At 38.7% G+C, this 18,864-nt stretch overlaps 1 protein-coding gene across 1 annotated transcript in view; it reads left to right on the top strand.

Annotated features, from left to right (window-relative positions):
• LOC134803966 (failed axon connections) overlaps positions 1 to 11,543 on the top strand; it is a 54,218-nt gene extending 42,675 nt beyond the window's left edge. Inside the window, exons 2-6 of the mRNA XM_063776809.1 lie at positions 3,965 to 4,100; positions 4,453 to 4,655; positions 4,997 to 5,134; positions 7,306 to 7,581; positions 8,751 to 11,543. Of these exons, the coding sequence (XP_063632879.1) occupies positions 3,965 to 4,100; positions 4,453 to 4,655; positions 4,997 to 5,134; positions 7,306 to 7,581; positions 8,751 to 8,822 (825 nt within the window). The 3' untranslated portion in view covers positions 8,823 to 11,543. The remainder of the gene's footprint in view (positions 1 to 3,964; positions 4,101 to 4,452; positions 4,656 to 4,996; positions 5,135 to 7,305; positions 7,582 to 8,750) is intronic.
• The last annotated feature ends 7,321 nt before the right edge of the window (positions 11,544 to 18,864 follow it).

The raw sequence follows: 18,864 nt of genomic DNA, 5'->3' as shown, positions 1-18,864 counted from the left end.
TGTTGTCCAATAACGTGTACTTATCAATAAAGCCGGCAAGTAGATACTTAGCTTTATGTTCGGATGGTGTGGCGTCGGGCTTTTATCAATGATACTCGTCCCGCTTGTTCAATCCTCAACTTAATGGCTTGATTGTTAGCTTAGACCAACTACGAGCAGCAACAAATCATTCAGTTAGATGCGGGTCACTTACCCACTTACTCAATAAAGTGAACGGAGATGCAGGATACAAGTATGTTATGTACCTATTAATATTTGTTTTTATTTTAGGCCAACTTTAATAATTATATTGTCTAATTATTTTATAAGAGTGGTGGTAAATTATTAAGTAGCCATTTATTTCCGTAATTTTATTATATTTAAATAAAGCATAATTTAATTATAAATAGCTACCGAAGAATACATTTGTTAAAATCAGGCATGACAAGTTTAAAGCCGCAGTTATTCACGGCGAGGGGAACGAACTTGGCAACTTTGAAAAGTGGAACATTAGTCCTCGTAAGTTGTCGGTATGCCTCATTCTGCTCTCGTATGTTTCTTTTCTCTGATGAATGTGTTAATTATACAGGATTTTGACTCTTGGAGACCCTATACATATCTAAGGATAATTTGATAAACTATATAATCTTATAGTTCTGACGCCTAGAGACATTTATACCTCTAAATATTATAGATTTTTTTTGTGTTTATCTGTATTTTTTTTATATATTATTATAGTTTTTTTTTATGTAATTCGACATTAAGAGACCATATACATCTCTAAGTAATTGTAACACGTTAGTTTGAATTGGTAGTTGCAGTTGTATTTTACTGTAGCTTACTGTATTTTACTTAATTTTTTTGTAGTGCGACCGACTCGCACTTTTCCGGTTTTTTTTTACACCTGTCACGAATGAAACAAAAGTAGTTTCAGTAATGGAAATTAAAACTAAATTTAATAAGGTACCCGATTAGCCGTGCAAATCCGAAATGTATGCGTGTACATAAATATTACAAGTCAATAGGGTTGTCACTCGAATTGACAGATTGGGGCTAGGTCTGTGCGGCAGAGTATAGCGGGACGAGTGGGGGCGGATGGCCTCGGCGGGGCGGGAGGGTAGCCGGCCGCTGAACCTCGCCAGTCGAAATCAATACAGCTGCTCTCCCCGCTCGTCTGGAGCCCGTTGCCATAGCTACGCGGGCAGATAAACGCCGCACCCCCCGGCGCCGGGGGCACGCCACGCGCCTCTCGCCTCCCCCCTCGCGGCTCTTGCTTTGTCCGAACTCGAATACCGTTCCCTTACACTTATAGCCCTTTATTAGTCTTTAACTGCTGTGTTGAATGTCGATTATTGTGACAACCTGTTGTTGCCACGTCATTCGACTGATCGACTCATTCCTTCCCGGGGATAACATTGTTATTGTTATAGACTCATATAAATATCATATAAAGTAAAAAGTCAACAATATGTATATACAACTTAAAAAAACCAAAATTACATTAGTAAATTTATAAGCGTTGCTAAGATATAAAAAAAACGGACAAGTGCGAGTCGGACTCGCCCACCGAGGGTTCCGTTCTTTTCTAGTATTTGTTATAGCGGCAACAGAAATACATCATCTGTGAAAATTTCAACTGTCTAGCTATCACGGTTCGTGAGATACAGCCTAGTGACAGACGGACGGACAGCGGAGTCTTAGTAATAGTTAGTAAATGTGATGTAACCACGAAACTTATTTAACTGCTGCTTTTTTAAATTGGTGTTGATTGCAATCTGGAGCACCCAAACCTAAGTCTTGAACTCCCTAACACACCGTTACCATCTAACAACCGTCCAAAACAAACTTTGACATAAGTACTCCTTAACGGCACATAAATCCATCTCATCACCTATCCTCCAAAACATCTTCACATTCATCACCATCATCATCATCCATCATAACACAACATCAAGTGACACAATTTATATCAGTATTCAGTTATAGAAAATCTAACAGACCTTATGGATCACGTAAACTTCGCGGGGACTGGACCCGAAATATTAAATGCCTAAAAAAACGGAATGATGCAACGAATACAATAAAACCTGCATTCAAGTCATTTAAAAAAAAATATAATAAGTGTTATATTCAAAAATGTATATGAACTACTAAGTACTCTGTGTAGGACGTAGGTACAATAAGTATGTTCTAACATTCACCTTACTAAGCAATTGTATTGTAAATTAAAATAAATAGGTACTAATATGATAGTTAAGGACCAAGTGAACATATCTAAAGGATGACTCACGCTGAACCGGGCCGGGGCGGGGCCGGAACTTCCGGCGCTTCGTTTTCTATGGTAAGCACCACGTAATCACCGATCAGCCGATACCGATCACCGATAGAAAATGACGTGTCGGACGCCTCGGCACGGGCCCGGCTCGGTCTATCGTGAGTCATCCTTAAGGCTATTTAAAGGGATTATATCGCGTACTTAAATACATAGTCTACCGTCGTTTCGAGCCGTTTACATCGTTCGTGGTCAACGGGAGACTGAGATTTTAGTGTAATTTTTGTATGTGGGTAGTTTTATTTCTCGAGGAAGGGCCTGTTTACACATTGATTAGTGTTTAGTGCGAGTTCATAGATTTGCTATTTGAATAGCAAATGTATGAACTCGCAATAAAGAAACATTAATCAAGTGTAAATAAACAGGCCATAACTATCATCGCCGTAACAACCGATGACAATTAAAGCTGCCACAAACAAAAGCAAACAGCACGTGACGTTGTAAAATTGGAAATCCACACAAAAATAGGTTGCTATTGCTATTTTCAGTCGCAATTTGCGTTTACACGGGCCGTAGCCGGCGCTGAACTCGACAACGAGAGGACAAAACTCGACAAAAATGACAGCGAGCATGGCCGTGGGTGGATGTCGCAGTTGTTGAGATAGGGTGGCTATTGGGGTGTAATTTGGACGCTTTTGTTTGACGCTGGCGAAGCGTAAGTTGAAACTCTACACCTATTTATTAAGCTCTGAGGGACTTGTTTAACACCGAACACCCATAGAAACTTCACCCTTTTTGAGACTGAATTATGAACCGACATAAAATTAGGTTAAAATTGTAACTGTTCCATATTCTACCAATAACTACTTACTGCCACAACTATGCATTTACATTAATAGTTAAACACTCCAAAAGCCAAGAAAAAAGCTTGCAAGCAACACAAGGCTCAGAACCGATTCATTCGATGAAAATGATTTATTTTAAATTTCTACTTATTTTCAAAAACGGATGTTTATCACAACATGATGGCCGTATTTCAAGCGATAATGACCTGACAAAGCGTTTGCTGTCTTACTATTAGCTTTGTCAGAAACTGAACATTGTTTCATTTTGTTGTTATCGCGCGCGATAAGCATGACCACAGACAAAGCTGTTACTTATAGAAAGAGCCTGAGAATTCCCGCGTGCATGCCTTCTATTAAAAAGTACTTCTCTGCCCTGCTGCTTTTGTATTGCTATCTGTATCACGGTAACTCTTATTTAGAGAGGTTGAATTTAATGAATTTTAATAACAGCATGTAGAGTTAGAGTTTTAACCTGACAGGTTAATGTTATTTATGGAATTGCTTACAATATTGACTTTCCATTCAAACTTAAGTTTTGTTTCTAGATCTAGTACTAGTTTTAGTTATGTACACGACCCCTGATGTAATTAAACTTTGTCGATAAAATCGAGTAGGTACTATATAACAGTTTTGTTGTTGTTGTTGTCGGTTGTTTGTGCTAAGGGTAGAGTCCTATCAAGCTAACTATTCTTAGAATATGTCGTGGTGTAAACACACAAAGCTTATCGTACCGTTCGCACTCTAGTTACATATAAACAAATAACCTTTATTTGTAAATATTAGCGTTGCGACGAACGAATGGAGTGTTATATGTGTTGTGTGTTATTATCACTAATCTTTAACCATAAATTTTGAATGTTTGTTTCAGAACGTGGATCACAAGGCGAAATTCCGTTCCAAAAAGGGGCAACTGCCGTTCGTGGAGTTGAATGGTGAAGAGATTGCCGACAGCACTTTCATCATCAAAGATCTTTCTGAGAAATTCAACAAGGATCTCGATGCGGGTACGCACTGCCTTATCATTACCTACCTCATCACTTATTTATATCGCACATGTAGAGCCGTCGCAGTAGAGTTGCAAGGCTCCTGTTACAATGTTATTTGATAACCCTTGCATTCATGAGTTGCCCAGTAATGTATACTTTAATAGGTACGTTCAGGAAAAAATGCTTATAATACTATCTAGGGTCATCGTACCTTGCGTGCAAGGTTCTTTGTCATATGAAAATCGGGATCGAGAGCCCGGGCGACCTAGAATCCTAGATTTATCAGGCACGACGCGCATGTGCATTCCGGAGCGCATGCAGCGTGAGTGCAAGAGACTCGCAGCACCTGACCTATTTGCTTTACACACAGCGCTGACGCCGGAGCAGCGGGTGTTGTCGCACGCCATGATATCCATGATCGAGAACCACCTGTCGTGGGTGCTGCTGTGGTGGCGCGCCAAGTACCCCGACAGTGTCATCAAGGGCTACCAGATCAACCTGCAGAATGCGCTCAACACCCGCCTGCCGAACCCCATCCTTAACTTCTGCTACAAGCTCACGTCTGGCCGCAAGGTAATTTTAATTCTTACAGTTGCATACCTATAGAAAAAATACCGATCTAATTTTCAATATTGTCATTTAACAGTTCGAATTTATCCGAGTGTATTAAAGTTACTTTTTTGTATTTGTTGTTCGAAAAGTTTTGCAAGTATATACGTATTTCAGTTAAGTATTTTATATTTTATAAAAAAATATAAATCGTGTCTGCATTAAAATGTATACCTATATATAGGCTCACACTGTTAACTGTACATCGGTGGACCTTATGCCTTTTGTAATAAGGTCCACCGATGTACAGTTAGGAGTGTTGCTGTTTGTACCTAAAGTTTACGTGGTGTTATATATATTTCCAGGGTATGAAAAAGGCGAAGGCCCACGGCATCGGCGTACACAGCCAGGAGGAGATCATCGAGTTTGGCAAGAACGACCTGCGCGTGCTGGCTGACCTTCTGTCTGACAGGCCCTTCTTCTTCGGCGACGAACCCACCCTGGTGCGTGACTAGTCTGCTTGCTTTATACATACTTTCACACCCCCAACACCTCTATTGTAACACCTGCAGAAGAGTCTCTAAGACCAAGTTCGGCCTGGCCAGCCACATTCGGGCCTATAAAAGGCGTAATCCTTAATTACTGAGGTCGCCGTCATCGAAATCGATGAGGACTATATATATATATTACGTAATTGTATATATGTATATACATACTTTCAATCCAACCGATACCTATACAGCCGTACACTACCTACTTCATTTCGATCTTTCGTGAAGGAAAATATGTTGAACACTGACAAAATTTTGATGGTAACTACTGACATACAGAAACAAGCGAGCTTAAGAGTGCTTACTACATACATCAATTTCCTTACTTAATCACTACACCTTATAAAACAAAGTCCTCCGCCGCGTCTGTCTATTTGTGTGTATGTATGTTCGCGATAAACTCAAAAACTGCTGAACGGATTTTCGTGCGGTGTTCAACTATCATAGAATGATTCTTTAGAATCTTGAGGAAAGTTTAGGTGTACAATTTATTAAGGTTTTGTGTAATGTAACCCGTGCGAAGCCGTTAGTAAAACGTCGACGGATCGCTATTAAATAATAAGTTGTATGGGAGAGGTATGGTAATTAAAACGTATTATTAATAGTTGAAAACTCGCTTACAAGTTAACTAAAGTCTTTTTTTTTATTTGGTAGACTAAAATGACATATCCTAGTATGAACATAAAATAACATTTCATAGTATGAAATGTCATTTTAATCTACCGAATAAAAAAATAGACTTAATAGTTACCTCAAAAGCGAGTTGGTGGTAAATCCTGGGAATATTTCTCTCTCGCAGTTGTTACCACTGGTAACTTGGTGGTAACAAGTGGGAATAACCCAACATTCGTTGTGTTGTACTAACAGTAATTCCTTGAAAGATTTATATTTGTATGTAGTAGCTTTACTAAAATTGTCAACTCATTAAACGACCCTCTTATCTTCCATGACTGTGCCCGGAAAATGTCTCGATACAATTCAGTCTTTGTTTGAATAGTCTCTTAATCGGTGCTTGTAAGATAAACACGTCCTTAGCTAAGCGTCCCGTTATTACTTCCGAGAACTATTTATTTAGTCGCGATGTGGCAATGTTCATTAAATAAATATGATTAAAATATTATAACCCATTGCAATAAGTGTCTATAGAATAAGATTAGATTATTTATAACGCGTTGAAACATATATTATTAAAGTGTAAAATGTTGTAATGTAATTAGTTGGTTTAATCTTTTAAATGTCCAATAAATAAAAGAGCATGCATTTTTCGGCAAGTAAGTTTATATTTACGTAATTACCATAAACGAAGATATTTATTTAATGGAAACAAGTGGGAGAATGACATTTTTAATTAATAATTAGCAATCAGGCACATTTGAATGAATGAATACATCATTCGTTTCAACGCCTCTTCATTGCGAGACCTATTGGTAAGATCTGTAGACAAGACAAGACCTCCTTCAGCGTCTGCGACGTAATTGGGGTAATACAGTCTAAGTTAATGCCTACATCACGATCCTTTGATCACTGTAATGATATCGCGTCGCGATAGTGTCACTTCATCTGCGACTTAAACACAATGTTCTGATCTACTAATTTTAGTAGACCACGTGAAAGTAGAAAATGGATGAATAGCGCTAATACACTCATTCATAGAGACCAAATAGAGCATTATGACGTGGGAGCTTTTTTAGTATTCGGTCGACAATCGGCGTGTCTCGGGATTAGGACACGGTAGTAGGGTTTACAGTGTAGAATCTAGGGCTGAAAGGCTATGCTAGGGCTGCTTACTACTAAGATCGCTTATAACCTGTGGAACTGATTTTGAGTATAAGATAAGATTATTTATTCAATAACAATAAGTTAACAGAACCAATCAGCTTAAGACTTATAGTAATATATGATCACATGAACATCCATTTAAAAATGAATAGGTTAGGCTTACTAAACATGTTTGCTGAGTCATGAAAGGTATCTACAAGTTTTGGTTGATGGACATTGGTCAGCCAATTCGTTCAAGAGTGTGACCGATTGTTGGGTGCGCTGCTCGCCTGGCGCAACCCGTTCGCACTGATACCATTGACACTGGTCACATGTGACTGATTTATGATTATTATCCTCCACAGCTGGACGTCGTTGCATTCTCCAACCTCGCTCAACTGAACTTCATCGACAAGGAGGTCGCCCACCCGCTGCGCGACGCCATGAACGACAGCTTCCCGAACCTCGTGGGGCTCGTGTCGCGCATCAAGGAGCGCGCGTTCCACGACTGGGACGACATCTGCACCACGCTCGACCTTAACGCGCACCTACCCAAGCCCGTCAAGGACACCAAGGAGACCAAGGAGGGCACAGGGCCCGCCGAGAAACAGCCACTCTCTGATGAACCTGAAAAGGGCAAGGTACGTTACAGTAGCAGATTGTTAACCAAGGGCACACATATGAAAGCGTCAACAGCCCAAGACTGAAATGTTGCCTTTAACCCGAGTTAACCTCACTAAAATTTCTGAAAAGCTGGTGATAGGAATCAGTAAAAAGCATAAGTATTTGTCCTTACTCTAGAATAAACAAATATTAATCTTTATAAATTACAAGCATGGTAATGTATTATTATCGACGTACGTGACATTCGAAAACGCACTCAACCTGTTTACCGTACCTATTCTCACACTAAACACAATTCGCCTCCCTTAATAACATATACCCGTCTATTATTTAACGGTGACAAGCACAAAAGACTCGTACATTACTTACATTGTTATTGAAACATAGGTGTATCGGCCTTACTAAATAAGTGTAGGTGTCTTGGATTCTAGGAACGCACCGGTTCCGTACAATGAGTATCAAATGACGCGGGATACTTGACACACCTCTATCCTAAGCTATTTCGTTGCGCACGCGACGGTTACGTTCAAAACAAAGTAACTCGTAACCGTAAAAATGCTATTCTTAACCCTTTGAACGCCACGTCTATTGTGCGCGGCGCGCCATCTTGAATTTTGTCTAATTGCACGAATGTTGATATTGGGCTGTAGCCGCGCGCGTCAGTTGACGTCTTTGGCGGTCAAAGCTTAATTGGTTGCTAAGCCGACCACTGACTAACAGTCCGCCGGACGATATTGGCCGGTCAGTTCGGAACTGTCAAAATTTTGTTCTAAAGGGGTCCACTGATTAACAGTCCGCCGGACGGTATCGGCCTGTCATTTGTTCGGAACCGTCAAAATTGACAGGCCGATACCGTCCGACCGACTGTTAATCAGTGGGCCCCTTAACTGACAGGCCGATATCTTCCGGCGGCCTGTTAGGGTAAATGATGACTCACGTTAGACCGGGCCGGAGATTCCGGAGCTTCGTTTTCTATGGAAAGCACCACGTGATCACCGTTCAGCCGTCATAGAAAATGACAAGTCGGACGCCCCGGAGTCATCCTTAACATTCCATTTCTGACCGCAGCTGCACTACTAGTAAAATGAATGGTAGTGCTGCTGTCGTTGGAAATGGACTGTCACCTTTAGTCAGTGGTCGGCTTTAATATGGTAAAGGATATACAACATTGTTATTGTTTGTGTAGGGCGACGAGAAGGAGAAGGAGGTGGAGAAGGAGCCCGAGGAGAAGAAGCAGAAGGAGCCGGAAGATAAATAAATGGCGACCACACCAGTTGAATACATATACACTAGAGTCAGACTCGGCATACATCCTGTATATTGTAAGCGTGTAAATCCATTTGTCTTTCCCGTTTTTTCGTTGACGAGGACGCCCGTGCGCCAATCGATATAGTGTGCTTTTAATGTTTCATTGACATTATGTGTTCGCTCGATGTCGTGTCGTGTAGGTAATCTCGAACATAAACGATCTGTCCTGTCTAAGATTTTAAACGCTCTTTTTATTGTGACTGACATCTTTTGTAATTATTAAATTGTATTTCTATTCGTTTCATGTGTCAATAGGAAATTGGCTAAAGTAAGCTCTAAGATTGTAATATTGATATGATTGTTTAGGTACTTACAGGATTAGATAATCTTTTTATTCAGATAAATTATATATGTAATAAGGGATACGTACGTAAATAATATTAATACTCATACTCCACGAAATGTTTTATAAGTATCCATGAAACCGTAAAGTAATTGATCTGTAATAGACTAATAGACTAGGTTATTGAGGAAATCTGTCGCCCTTGCCGGCGCCACGCGCTCCGGCCCTCGTCTCGTAGTGACCGTCTAGCTGTAGCACAAACAATACTCAATCCACCTACTCATCGACACATCTATTTCGTTATCATCTCACTCATTATGCATTTCAAATATTTTAAATAAGCTACAATGTTTAGTCTAGAAATATTGATACCAAAAATTGGCTGATGTTTAGTAGTTAATTGGGTAGTATTATCAAATTATAAACATCGGCTCGTCGATTAGAAACGAGCTGGTAAATAATTAGACTGTTTTGAGATTCTTGTACTTTATCAGTTTTTACAAATAAAAATTTACAATTTACAAATTTTTGATAAACGAAAAAGCCTGGAAGACTGTTTTTCATGTTATTATGTAATTCATAGTCCATAAAGTTTTTGATATTGTATTAATTGTTAAGATTAAGAACGAATGTGTACTCAAATTTTAATATTTACGAATTAGAATCCCTTGTTTGATAAGAATAATTTGTTAAGCGTACGAGTCGGCCGTGTGGTACTGGGCGCGAGGCCGGCTCATGCACCACATTCCACCGCATTCGTTTCGACGTGCATGACACATGTAGATGCTGACTATCAGCACCAGCTCCTGTCTCCTAAAATGGCCGATTTGTTTTCGCACATTACTTAGGTACTTATTTCCAAGGTTTCGTTATTGTAGTAACCACTGAAACAGGCTTAAGATCAAGTTTCTTACCGCCTCAGAACGACGTCTTCATTTGTAGAATACATTCTAGCACGATTAATCGCCTTGCAAGTTTTTGGATATTTAACATATTTTATACGTCATGTGGTTGCAAAATAATACCGGACTGATAGTCATTGTGGCAACTTGTGGGGTTTTAATCGTAGTAGGATGAAAACTTGTACCAAGTTCCATACGGTTTATTTGAATGCTGTTCATTTATGTCGGTAGTCTCGGTACTACATTACTCATGTTAGTGTAATAAATGATACTTGTAAGTCTGTAGTAGGTCTGAAGATATTTCATATATCACTTATAGATAAAGATAGGATTATAATGATTAAATAAGCATAACCAAATACGGTTTACGGTAGATTAGGAGGGAAGAGCGAGTTGATGAAAAATGAAAATAATTCGTTGGATCACTCGTGAATTCGATAATAGTTAACTCTGTATACAATAAGGTCAAAATTTTATTTGACGTAATATTTTGATTTTACAATTTTTGGGGAATGGTTGACTACGTCCCTCCCGACAACTGCTGACCATCACTGCCATTAGTCTCACAATAAATATAAGGTTTAATATAATAAGGTTTAATGGTTTAGGAAACGATTGTTATTCATAAGCGATGTACCTACTCGTTTGAAGAGGTTTTTTGATCAAACGCATCCCGAATAGATTATCAAAAAATAATATAAATTCTGCTAAATTAAATAAAAATGTAGAAGTTAGTGAGGCTTGCGTAAACGAGTCGATAGTAGAGCCTGTTTCAGTGTGACACAAGAACTGGAAAGAGGTACGCACGATGCTGTAACCCATGCTCACCATCACTGCACATCCTCAGATCATCGCGTGTATAATATGGGGCGAGTCTAGCTGGGCCGCTGTCATTAGTGGGGGTGACCGTCGCAAGACTTTACGTGCGGCCTTGTCTATTTTAAATATAACCAGAGATTTACCTCAACATCACTTTTGAAAGTATTTGACCGGGTATCGCTAGTTTAGGTGTCAGGAAGCAACTTTATGAAGAAGTAGAAAACTATAAACGCGAGATTATGATCATTTTCGAGGTAGGTACCTATAATAATGATAATTTTAATGAACATGACATACTTTGACTTTTATTTGTGTTGTTGTAAGTTAGTACTATTATTACAAAGTAATTATAATTACCATACAATAGTGATAAGATTTTCAAGTATGTTTATATTATTATAGAATGTAGCAGACAATTTTGAACAATGAGTTGTAATATTCATATAGTTGTTTTTAATTCATATAATCATTCTTAATTCACTTAGTAATTGTGGTTTTCAATTATCGTGTCAATATTGTAATATTAAGTCATATTCAGCTAGTTTATAATGGTTCGCCATAAATGTGCCGACTAAGTAATACACAACTGAGCTTTCAGTGGACACAATGTTCTCATTAGGATTCAGTGTTATATATTCTGTCGCCATTAAAGTATATATCTACCAAATCCTTACTGTGAGGTGCATCGACTAGACTAGACCACTATATTATTATATACTAGGCCTAGTCGACATGCACTGAACGGTTTGTTTAATTGCTATACCTATTAAATGGGGGTCACTTTCTCTGCAGCTGACTGTAAAGTGTATTCATTCTTACTTGTCTTATCATGAAACAAACACTTCTCGGAGACATTATCACACTTTTCTCTGGAATTACACAATAATCATAATCATGTTGTTGTATACTTAAAAAACTCACAAAGTATTGAAATTAACCAAATGACCACTGAAAAATGTCATTTCTAATAAGATTTTCATCAATAATCGCAGTAACGATCGGAATATTCATATTCATATTTTTATTGATAAAGATAATTAATTACACTTCAAGAATACATATGTCAATCATAATTCATTAATTATAAATTAAAAATCAAAGTACATACAATGTAGACATCAGAAAAATGCAATAAATAATATATTTCACAGCGACAAAAAATGCCAATAATAAATTTCACACTAAAATACCTACTGCAAACATGGACTTTACAATTTACATATTTACATTTTGTGTGTGGATCGATGACACTTTATCGAAAAATTCATCGATGGTGTAACAGGCCATTTCTAATAATATTTTTTTGATTTTATTAGCAAATGTGATTACATTATAAGACACGTAAGGATGAATACACTTCACATAATTATGTTTTCTAAAGTTTATTATTTCATTAGACAAGAACTTATTAGGTAGTTACGTTTTATTAGTCTTTTGTTTGTGGTTGGTGCAATCGGATTCTAATCCTCAACTCATGCACTGCTTACCTAAGTTTGTAGCGCTACGTGGTAGCCTGTAGCAAAGTTTCCCCGGTATGTAGGAAAGTAGCTTCATAGGCGCGCTAGGACAACGCATCATGGTTTAGCGTCGAATGGGTTAACAAAAAATTGTGGTTTTTATATTGAATTTTACATGTTTAAGGGCTCATTTAGACGATGAGAGAACTCGCATGCGAGTTTCATTACATTGCGGGTTTTGGTCGATCGGTTAAATTGGACATAGCCAACAGTCCGCAACGTAACTAAAATCGCATGCGAGTTCGCGTGCCGTCTAATGCTGGCTACATACGTAACGATAAATCGTAGCGATTAAACTGTGCAGTCCGATTTGCGCAGTTTTATCTGCCGTGTGTATGACAAATCGTTGTCATACACACGGCAGTTGCAAATTATATTAGAAAAATCGTTGTCGATGCGTTTGCACAGTTTTATCGTTGCGTGTGGATGGTGATCGGTCATTTCGGCAGTACTTCACGTAGCTTGCTTGTGTGCGCACGTTCGTTCCTCAAGTAAATAATGAAAAATATAAAAATGAATCCATATTTCTCTTGGTCACGGCATCGCGCGTGAACGGCTGGACCAATTTCGCTAATTCTTTTAGTCTTAAAGTTGGTCAAGCAGATCTTGTCAGTAGAAAAAGGCGGCAAATTTGAAAAATGTAGGCGCGAAGGGACTTCGTCTCATAGAAAATTTGAATTTCGCGCCTTTTTCTACTGACAAGATTTGCGACTGTCTATATGTTAGTTATTGTCAGGAGAAGTTTCTTATGACAGAAAAAAAATAAGAAAGTTGCGCGGAACATTAGAAAATTTAAGAAAACTTAACTACCATATTAACTTTGATGACATGGATAACATGTTTCTTGCGTGAGCTTCTGCGGAGAACTTCGATCGACGCCGATATCGGAGGCGTGTGGAGGCACTAGGAACGTTCGATTTATCTGCACAGTCGGACTGCACAGTTTAAGAGCCAACGGGAGTGGTCATTTCTCCATACAAACGTACTCCTCGTTTTCCTCCGTGGTTTTTGAAGCTAGAGCAATGATTTTTTCAACACAGATTAATATTGTCAATATCTGTGTCGGACCGTTTTGCTTTTTTTTGATATTTTTGTTTTTTAAGGCGCTAGAGCCCTTCAAAAATGGCCAAAATGGCCTAATTGACTATGCCGCAATGAGAGGCGTGGCATTCAAAACTGATATCAATTAGCCAAAAAAGCAAAACGGTCCGACACAGATAATTTCATAATCATTTAGATTTCCAAATTTGGTTACGATTGGTTAAGTTTAGGAGGAGGAAACAGAGGAGTACGAAACCTCGATTTTTGAGATTTTTACGCAGGATTTTTCGCCTTGTCCTTATCGCACTACTTTTAGGTGCCGCTTCCGTTAGCGAGACGGGTATATTTACCTAAAATATTTAAAACTCAGCTCCTGTTTCGTCTTAATCGCTACGATTTATAGTTACGTGTGTAGCCGGCATAAATCAGCCCTAAGTCAAGGGCAAATGCCTCGATAACTCCACACGGAAATTAGAATATTAGCAAGGACAGATCCCAGCCAAATCTTTGGAAGGAAAGTTGGCACTATAGAAAAAAAACGAAAAATGATAAAATTTGCCTTTATTTTCAATTGTAGGTATATAGCTACTCTGTATACCATAGACACAATAGTAGTATAATTTTAGTATAAAAAATAGCTAGTGATATAGCCGCGGAATATATTATGACGAGCAATATTTTTAACAGATCTTGATTTCGGGGTTGGTCCCATAGTAAAAGTTGCTCAGTATGATCCCAAAACCTCCCTAGCAACGGGAATGCACTTATTATTTGGCCATCCTGTATAAAATAAAAAGATAAGACCCCACAGCGTCGTCGCGGCGAGTGCGTTGACCGGTCGATCGCCTCAAGATACGCGCGCAAGATAAGGCGGTTATCACACTGAGCGATGTCCGGTGCTGCGATTTTTAACTTAGTACTGTAGAATCTCGATTTGTATACAAAAACTGCATGGTGTAACACATTGGCTCCGCCTCCGTCCTCCGTGTGAATTCCACGACGCTTCGTGCATTTGGACGAATAATTGGCGTGCGCGCCACAGCGCAGGGTATGCCACCCCGAGCTCCATAGTACAGTCACCTGCCATATGTAATGGCTCCTCCACACTATGGGCCAGCGCCGGCCACTCCAAGGGACGCATTTATGTGTTAGAGGAAGCAAGTGATATTGCTATCTCATTCTACCGCATGGCTGCGTCCCTTGGAGTGGCCGGTGCTGGCCCATCGTGTAGAGGAGCCATTAAACAATGAAGGCCGCAAAAATATGTGACACGCTCTTATGGCTCTAAGTATATAAATAAGATCGTGTAAGATATTTTTGCGGCCTTCGTTGTGAAACATTATTTCTGGTGACTGTATCGTCACAGAATAAATAATTGTACTACCGTATAATGGCTCCTCTACACGAATGGCCAACGCCGGCCAATCCTAGGGACGCATTTATGCATTAGAGGGAGCAAGTGATATTGCTATCTCAGTCTACCGCATGGCTGCGTCCCTTGGATTGGCCGGCGTTGGCCATTCGTGTAGAGGAGCCATAAAGCACACTTCCTAAAAAACCGAAGATTGACAGCGATTCAGGGACGAATCATGCTATCCCTTTCTAATGTATGGCACTATCCCTTTTAGCTATTTAGGGTCTTCAAAATTCAACTCATTCTCTTAATCTCATCACGCAAAAGGAAGTCAAGTGGTGCCAACCCTAATAATTGCTCGGAGCTATGCTGAGCCGAACGGAGCCGAGTTTGCCCGAAGAGAGAAGTGTCTCCCCACTGGTACCGTACGGATTTTTGTTAATAAAGGCGATTCGTCGAGCATCGCAACAGCTTCTGCCGAAGATACGGAGTAAACCGCACCGTCGTTGCCGCTCGCGAATTCGTCGTTTCGTCCTTCGCAAACGACATGAGACGACAGTGAGTGTGATAACCGCCTAAAGGTGCCGTCACACAGGCGCGTTTTCTGGGCGGGGCGTGAGCGGAGCGTGAGCGTTTTATATGTAAAAGCGGCGCGCCCCGCTCACGCCCCGCCTGGAAAACGCGCCTGTGTGACGAAGCCTTAACACAGTGGCAGCTTTGTACCTAGTAATGCCATCTGTTGGATACTTTAAAGAGCATTGCGTTTGTATTGTTTCATTGGCAATGGCATCGCAGGAAAGAGCAAAGACTACCCGTACCCAGACTTTTGTATGAACGCCATCTCGCGTCAGTTCAATTAATTAGATTGTTGACATGACATTTCTCAAAAAGATAGATTTGCTTCGTAACCCCGTTAGCTTGCTACAGTAAGTGGTGGTAGATGTCGCTGCGGCTGTAATTTTAAAATTTTTATAGGCACACCACACACGAATTTATCGGACCAAACATATAATGTAGCTCCGAATAGGACAAGTAAAGTCTAAGGAAAAAACGTGCCTGGGAATATCAAGAAAAATCTATACTCGAATAGATGGCGCCAGGCGCCATACAGTCAGCAGCAGACGTTGCTAAGGGTGGTATTCCACCTGTACAATGTCAGTGCGTCTCACTCTCTCATTAAAGCAAAATGTGAGACGCAATACACATTGGACAAAGAAATTGGATATGTGGAATACCACGACCCTAAGCGGACTAGGTGTTCAAAATTACAATCTGACAAAAAACAGTAGAAATTAAAAACCGGGCAAGTGCGAGTCGGACTCGCGCACGAAGGGTTCCGTACCATAATGTAAAAAACGGCAAAAAAAATAACGGTCACCCATCCAAGTACTGACCCCGCAAGACGTTGCTTAACTTCGGTCAAAAATCACGTTAGTTGTATGTTTTTACTTTTTAGTATTTGTTGTTATAGCGGCAACAGAAATACATCATCTGTGAAAATTTCAACTGTCTAGCGATCACGGTTCGTGAGATACAGCCTGGTGACAGACGGACGGACGGACGGACAGCGGAGTCTTAGTAATAGGGTCCCGTTTTACCCTATGGGTACGGAACCCTAAAAAGTGACAATACTGTAGTGTCGTCCCTTTCAAATCAATTTATATAAGAGAACGGGACGACACTACACTATTGCCACTTTTTAATTTCTACTCTTTTTTGTCAGACTATAACCTTGACATGCTCTTATTCTCTTAACAATAAAGTCGCATCAAGATCATAGAACACCTGGCCCTCTTAGCAACTTCTGCTACTGACTGTACCTTTGGCCTATACTCGTGTAGATGGCGTCGGCGACACCGTTCGATATTAATAAGTTTAATAACAGTTTTAACACATATCAGTGAAAGAACATGGGTCAAAGACATGACGTTCTAAAAAAATAATGAATAAAAATATAAATTCATATAATATATTATACTTATATACAATTTTTGATATTTTTATACATTGTAATTTTTAGTTATATGTAGATGGCTGTAAATTTATTGTGACTACAAATTTTACTATGACAGTAACTCTCCTATTCTCTTTGGTTTTATATATTACCTAATATGTACTTACTTTTGACTTTATCACCTAAACGGCAAAATGTGGCCACCATTTGCCGTTTACTTGAAAAAGCAAAACAAAACTAGGTGACTATGAATATTCAGTTAAGTAGTCGACTTTTTAACTTAAGGGGCTACCTGAGGTTTTCATCGATATTTGACAAGTTTTGAATCATATCTCCTTTTTTTGCACTACAGATAGAATTATAAGACAAACGGTTATCGGTTTTTCAATCTTTTATCTCCCGTTTTGTCCACCGGATTTTGAAAAAAATTAATACTTATTTTTTAATGATTTTTTTAAACATTGTCTAAAAAAACACTTTTTTCGTAGGTATCTAGTTTGCAGTGAAGGATCTTACATGTACAGTCACCTGAATAATATGTTACTCTTCAAAGGCTGCAAAAATATGTGACAAGCTCTTATAGCTCTACAAATAAGATCCTGTCAGATATTTTTGCGGCCTCCGTTGTGTTACATATTATTGCAGGTGACTGTACGAAATCTACATACTTGGGTTCGCCTTTAACGTCTCGAAAATCGTGCCCAGGGTTTTAATTTTAAACTAATTAACACAAAAGTTATGGCCAGCGGACCAGTTTTTTAGCCTAAAATTGTTCAACTTTGATACCAAATATCTCGAAGACAATGAACTTTGAAGTAAATATGGGATACTATATTGCTTAAAGCCGTTGCTGTTAATATAATAAGCTAAAAAAAACATTAGGAAACTAAGGGATTCAGATCGAAGGTCATTGGCGTGGGGTAGCCCCTTAACACACGTGTTTAGCTTTTCACTATCTCAGAATACTTATACTATACGGTCAACTAATTAATCGAATTTGAGTAGTTTAAAAAAATAGAAATGGGTACTAAAATTAATAGATAGGCAACAAAAACGGCGCCTTAAAATCTATCAATACGAGACAACATTTTAATGCCGTTACAGCTTTTGTTTATTTTTAGGCAGGTACCAAATATTTATTTGGCAACTGAATTATTATATTGGAGACCATTATTGAAGCACATATTAAAAAGAAAACGGCTATCTATTAATTCAAAAATGAAATTCCTTTAAAATATTTTGTTTGGTCACTACACGGTCAACCTAACACGCTTCTCCTCGCTTCGCTCGTCGTCGCACCTATCTTTTGTTTGACTCTTGCAGAACACCGTGATAACTATTGAAATTAGTAATTAAATATTTAAAGACCTAACGGTATAATGGTAGGTGTTTCATGATTAGGAATTTCGACTATATACTGACCATTGGTAAATAAATTTGTGGTGTTTTGTGGATTAGGAAATTTGTCAATTTTAAAGTACTATTTAGGTATGCATAGGTTTAAATTATTTAAAAATGGAGTATTTAAAGCTTATGTATATAGGTATCTTAGGTATTTTGTATAGGTACAGTCACCAGCAATAATATGTTACACAATGAAGGCCGCAAAAATATGTGACGCGCACTTATTGTATTACGAATAAGATCGTGTCAGATATTTTTGCGGCCTTCGTTGTGTAACATATTATTGCTGGTGACTGTACCTATACAAAATACCTAAGATACCTATATACATAAGCTTTAAATACTCCATTTTTAAATAATTTAAACCTATGCATAATTCAAATTCCCTATAATTTTTTTGGGTGGCTTGATTTTGTTGCCAGTTTTTTTAATAATATGATGCTTAAATTTGAGGCTAATATAAATTTATTAGCGCTAAAATATTAATGCACAGCCAAACTATATTATTATATGCTCAGTGAAAGTTCCTGTTTAATATTTTAGTTGCCGGTTAATAATAAGCCCATAAGAATTTGGGGCCCTTTTGGAAACTAAAGTAAGCCAATAGCCAAGTACTACACGAGATCAAAGTTATTTACATCTCGTGCGCTTTTGAATCCCTTACTACGCTCAAGATTCTAAATTAGACTATTATAGAATCTCTCGCTTGCGCGGGACT

Source organism: Cydia splendana, chromosome Z, assembly GCF_910591565.1.
Source record: "Cydia splendana chromosome Z, ilCydSple1.2, whole genome shotgun sequence".
Classification (NCBI taxonomy): Eukaryota; Metazoa; Arthropoda; class Insecta; order Lepidoptera; family Tortricidae; genus Cydia; species Cydia splendana.
This window is presented reverse-complemented; position numbering and strand designations above follow the sequence as displayed.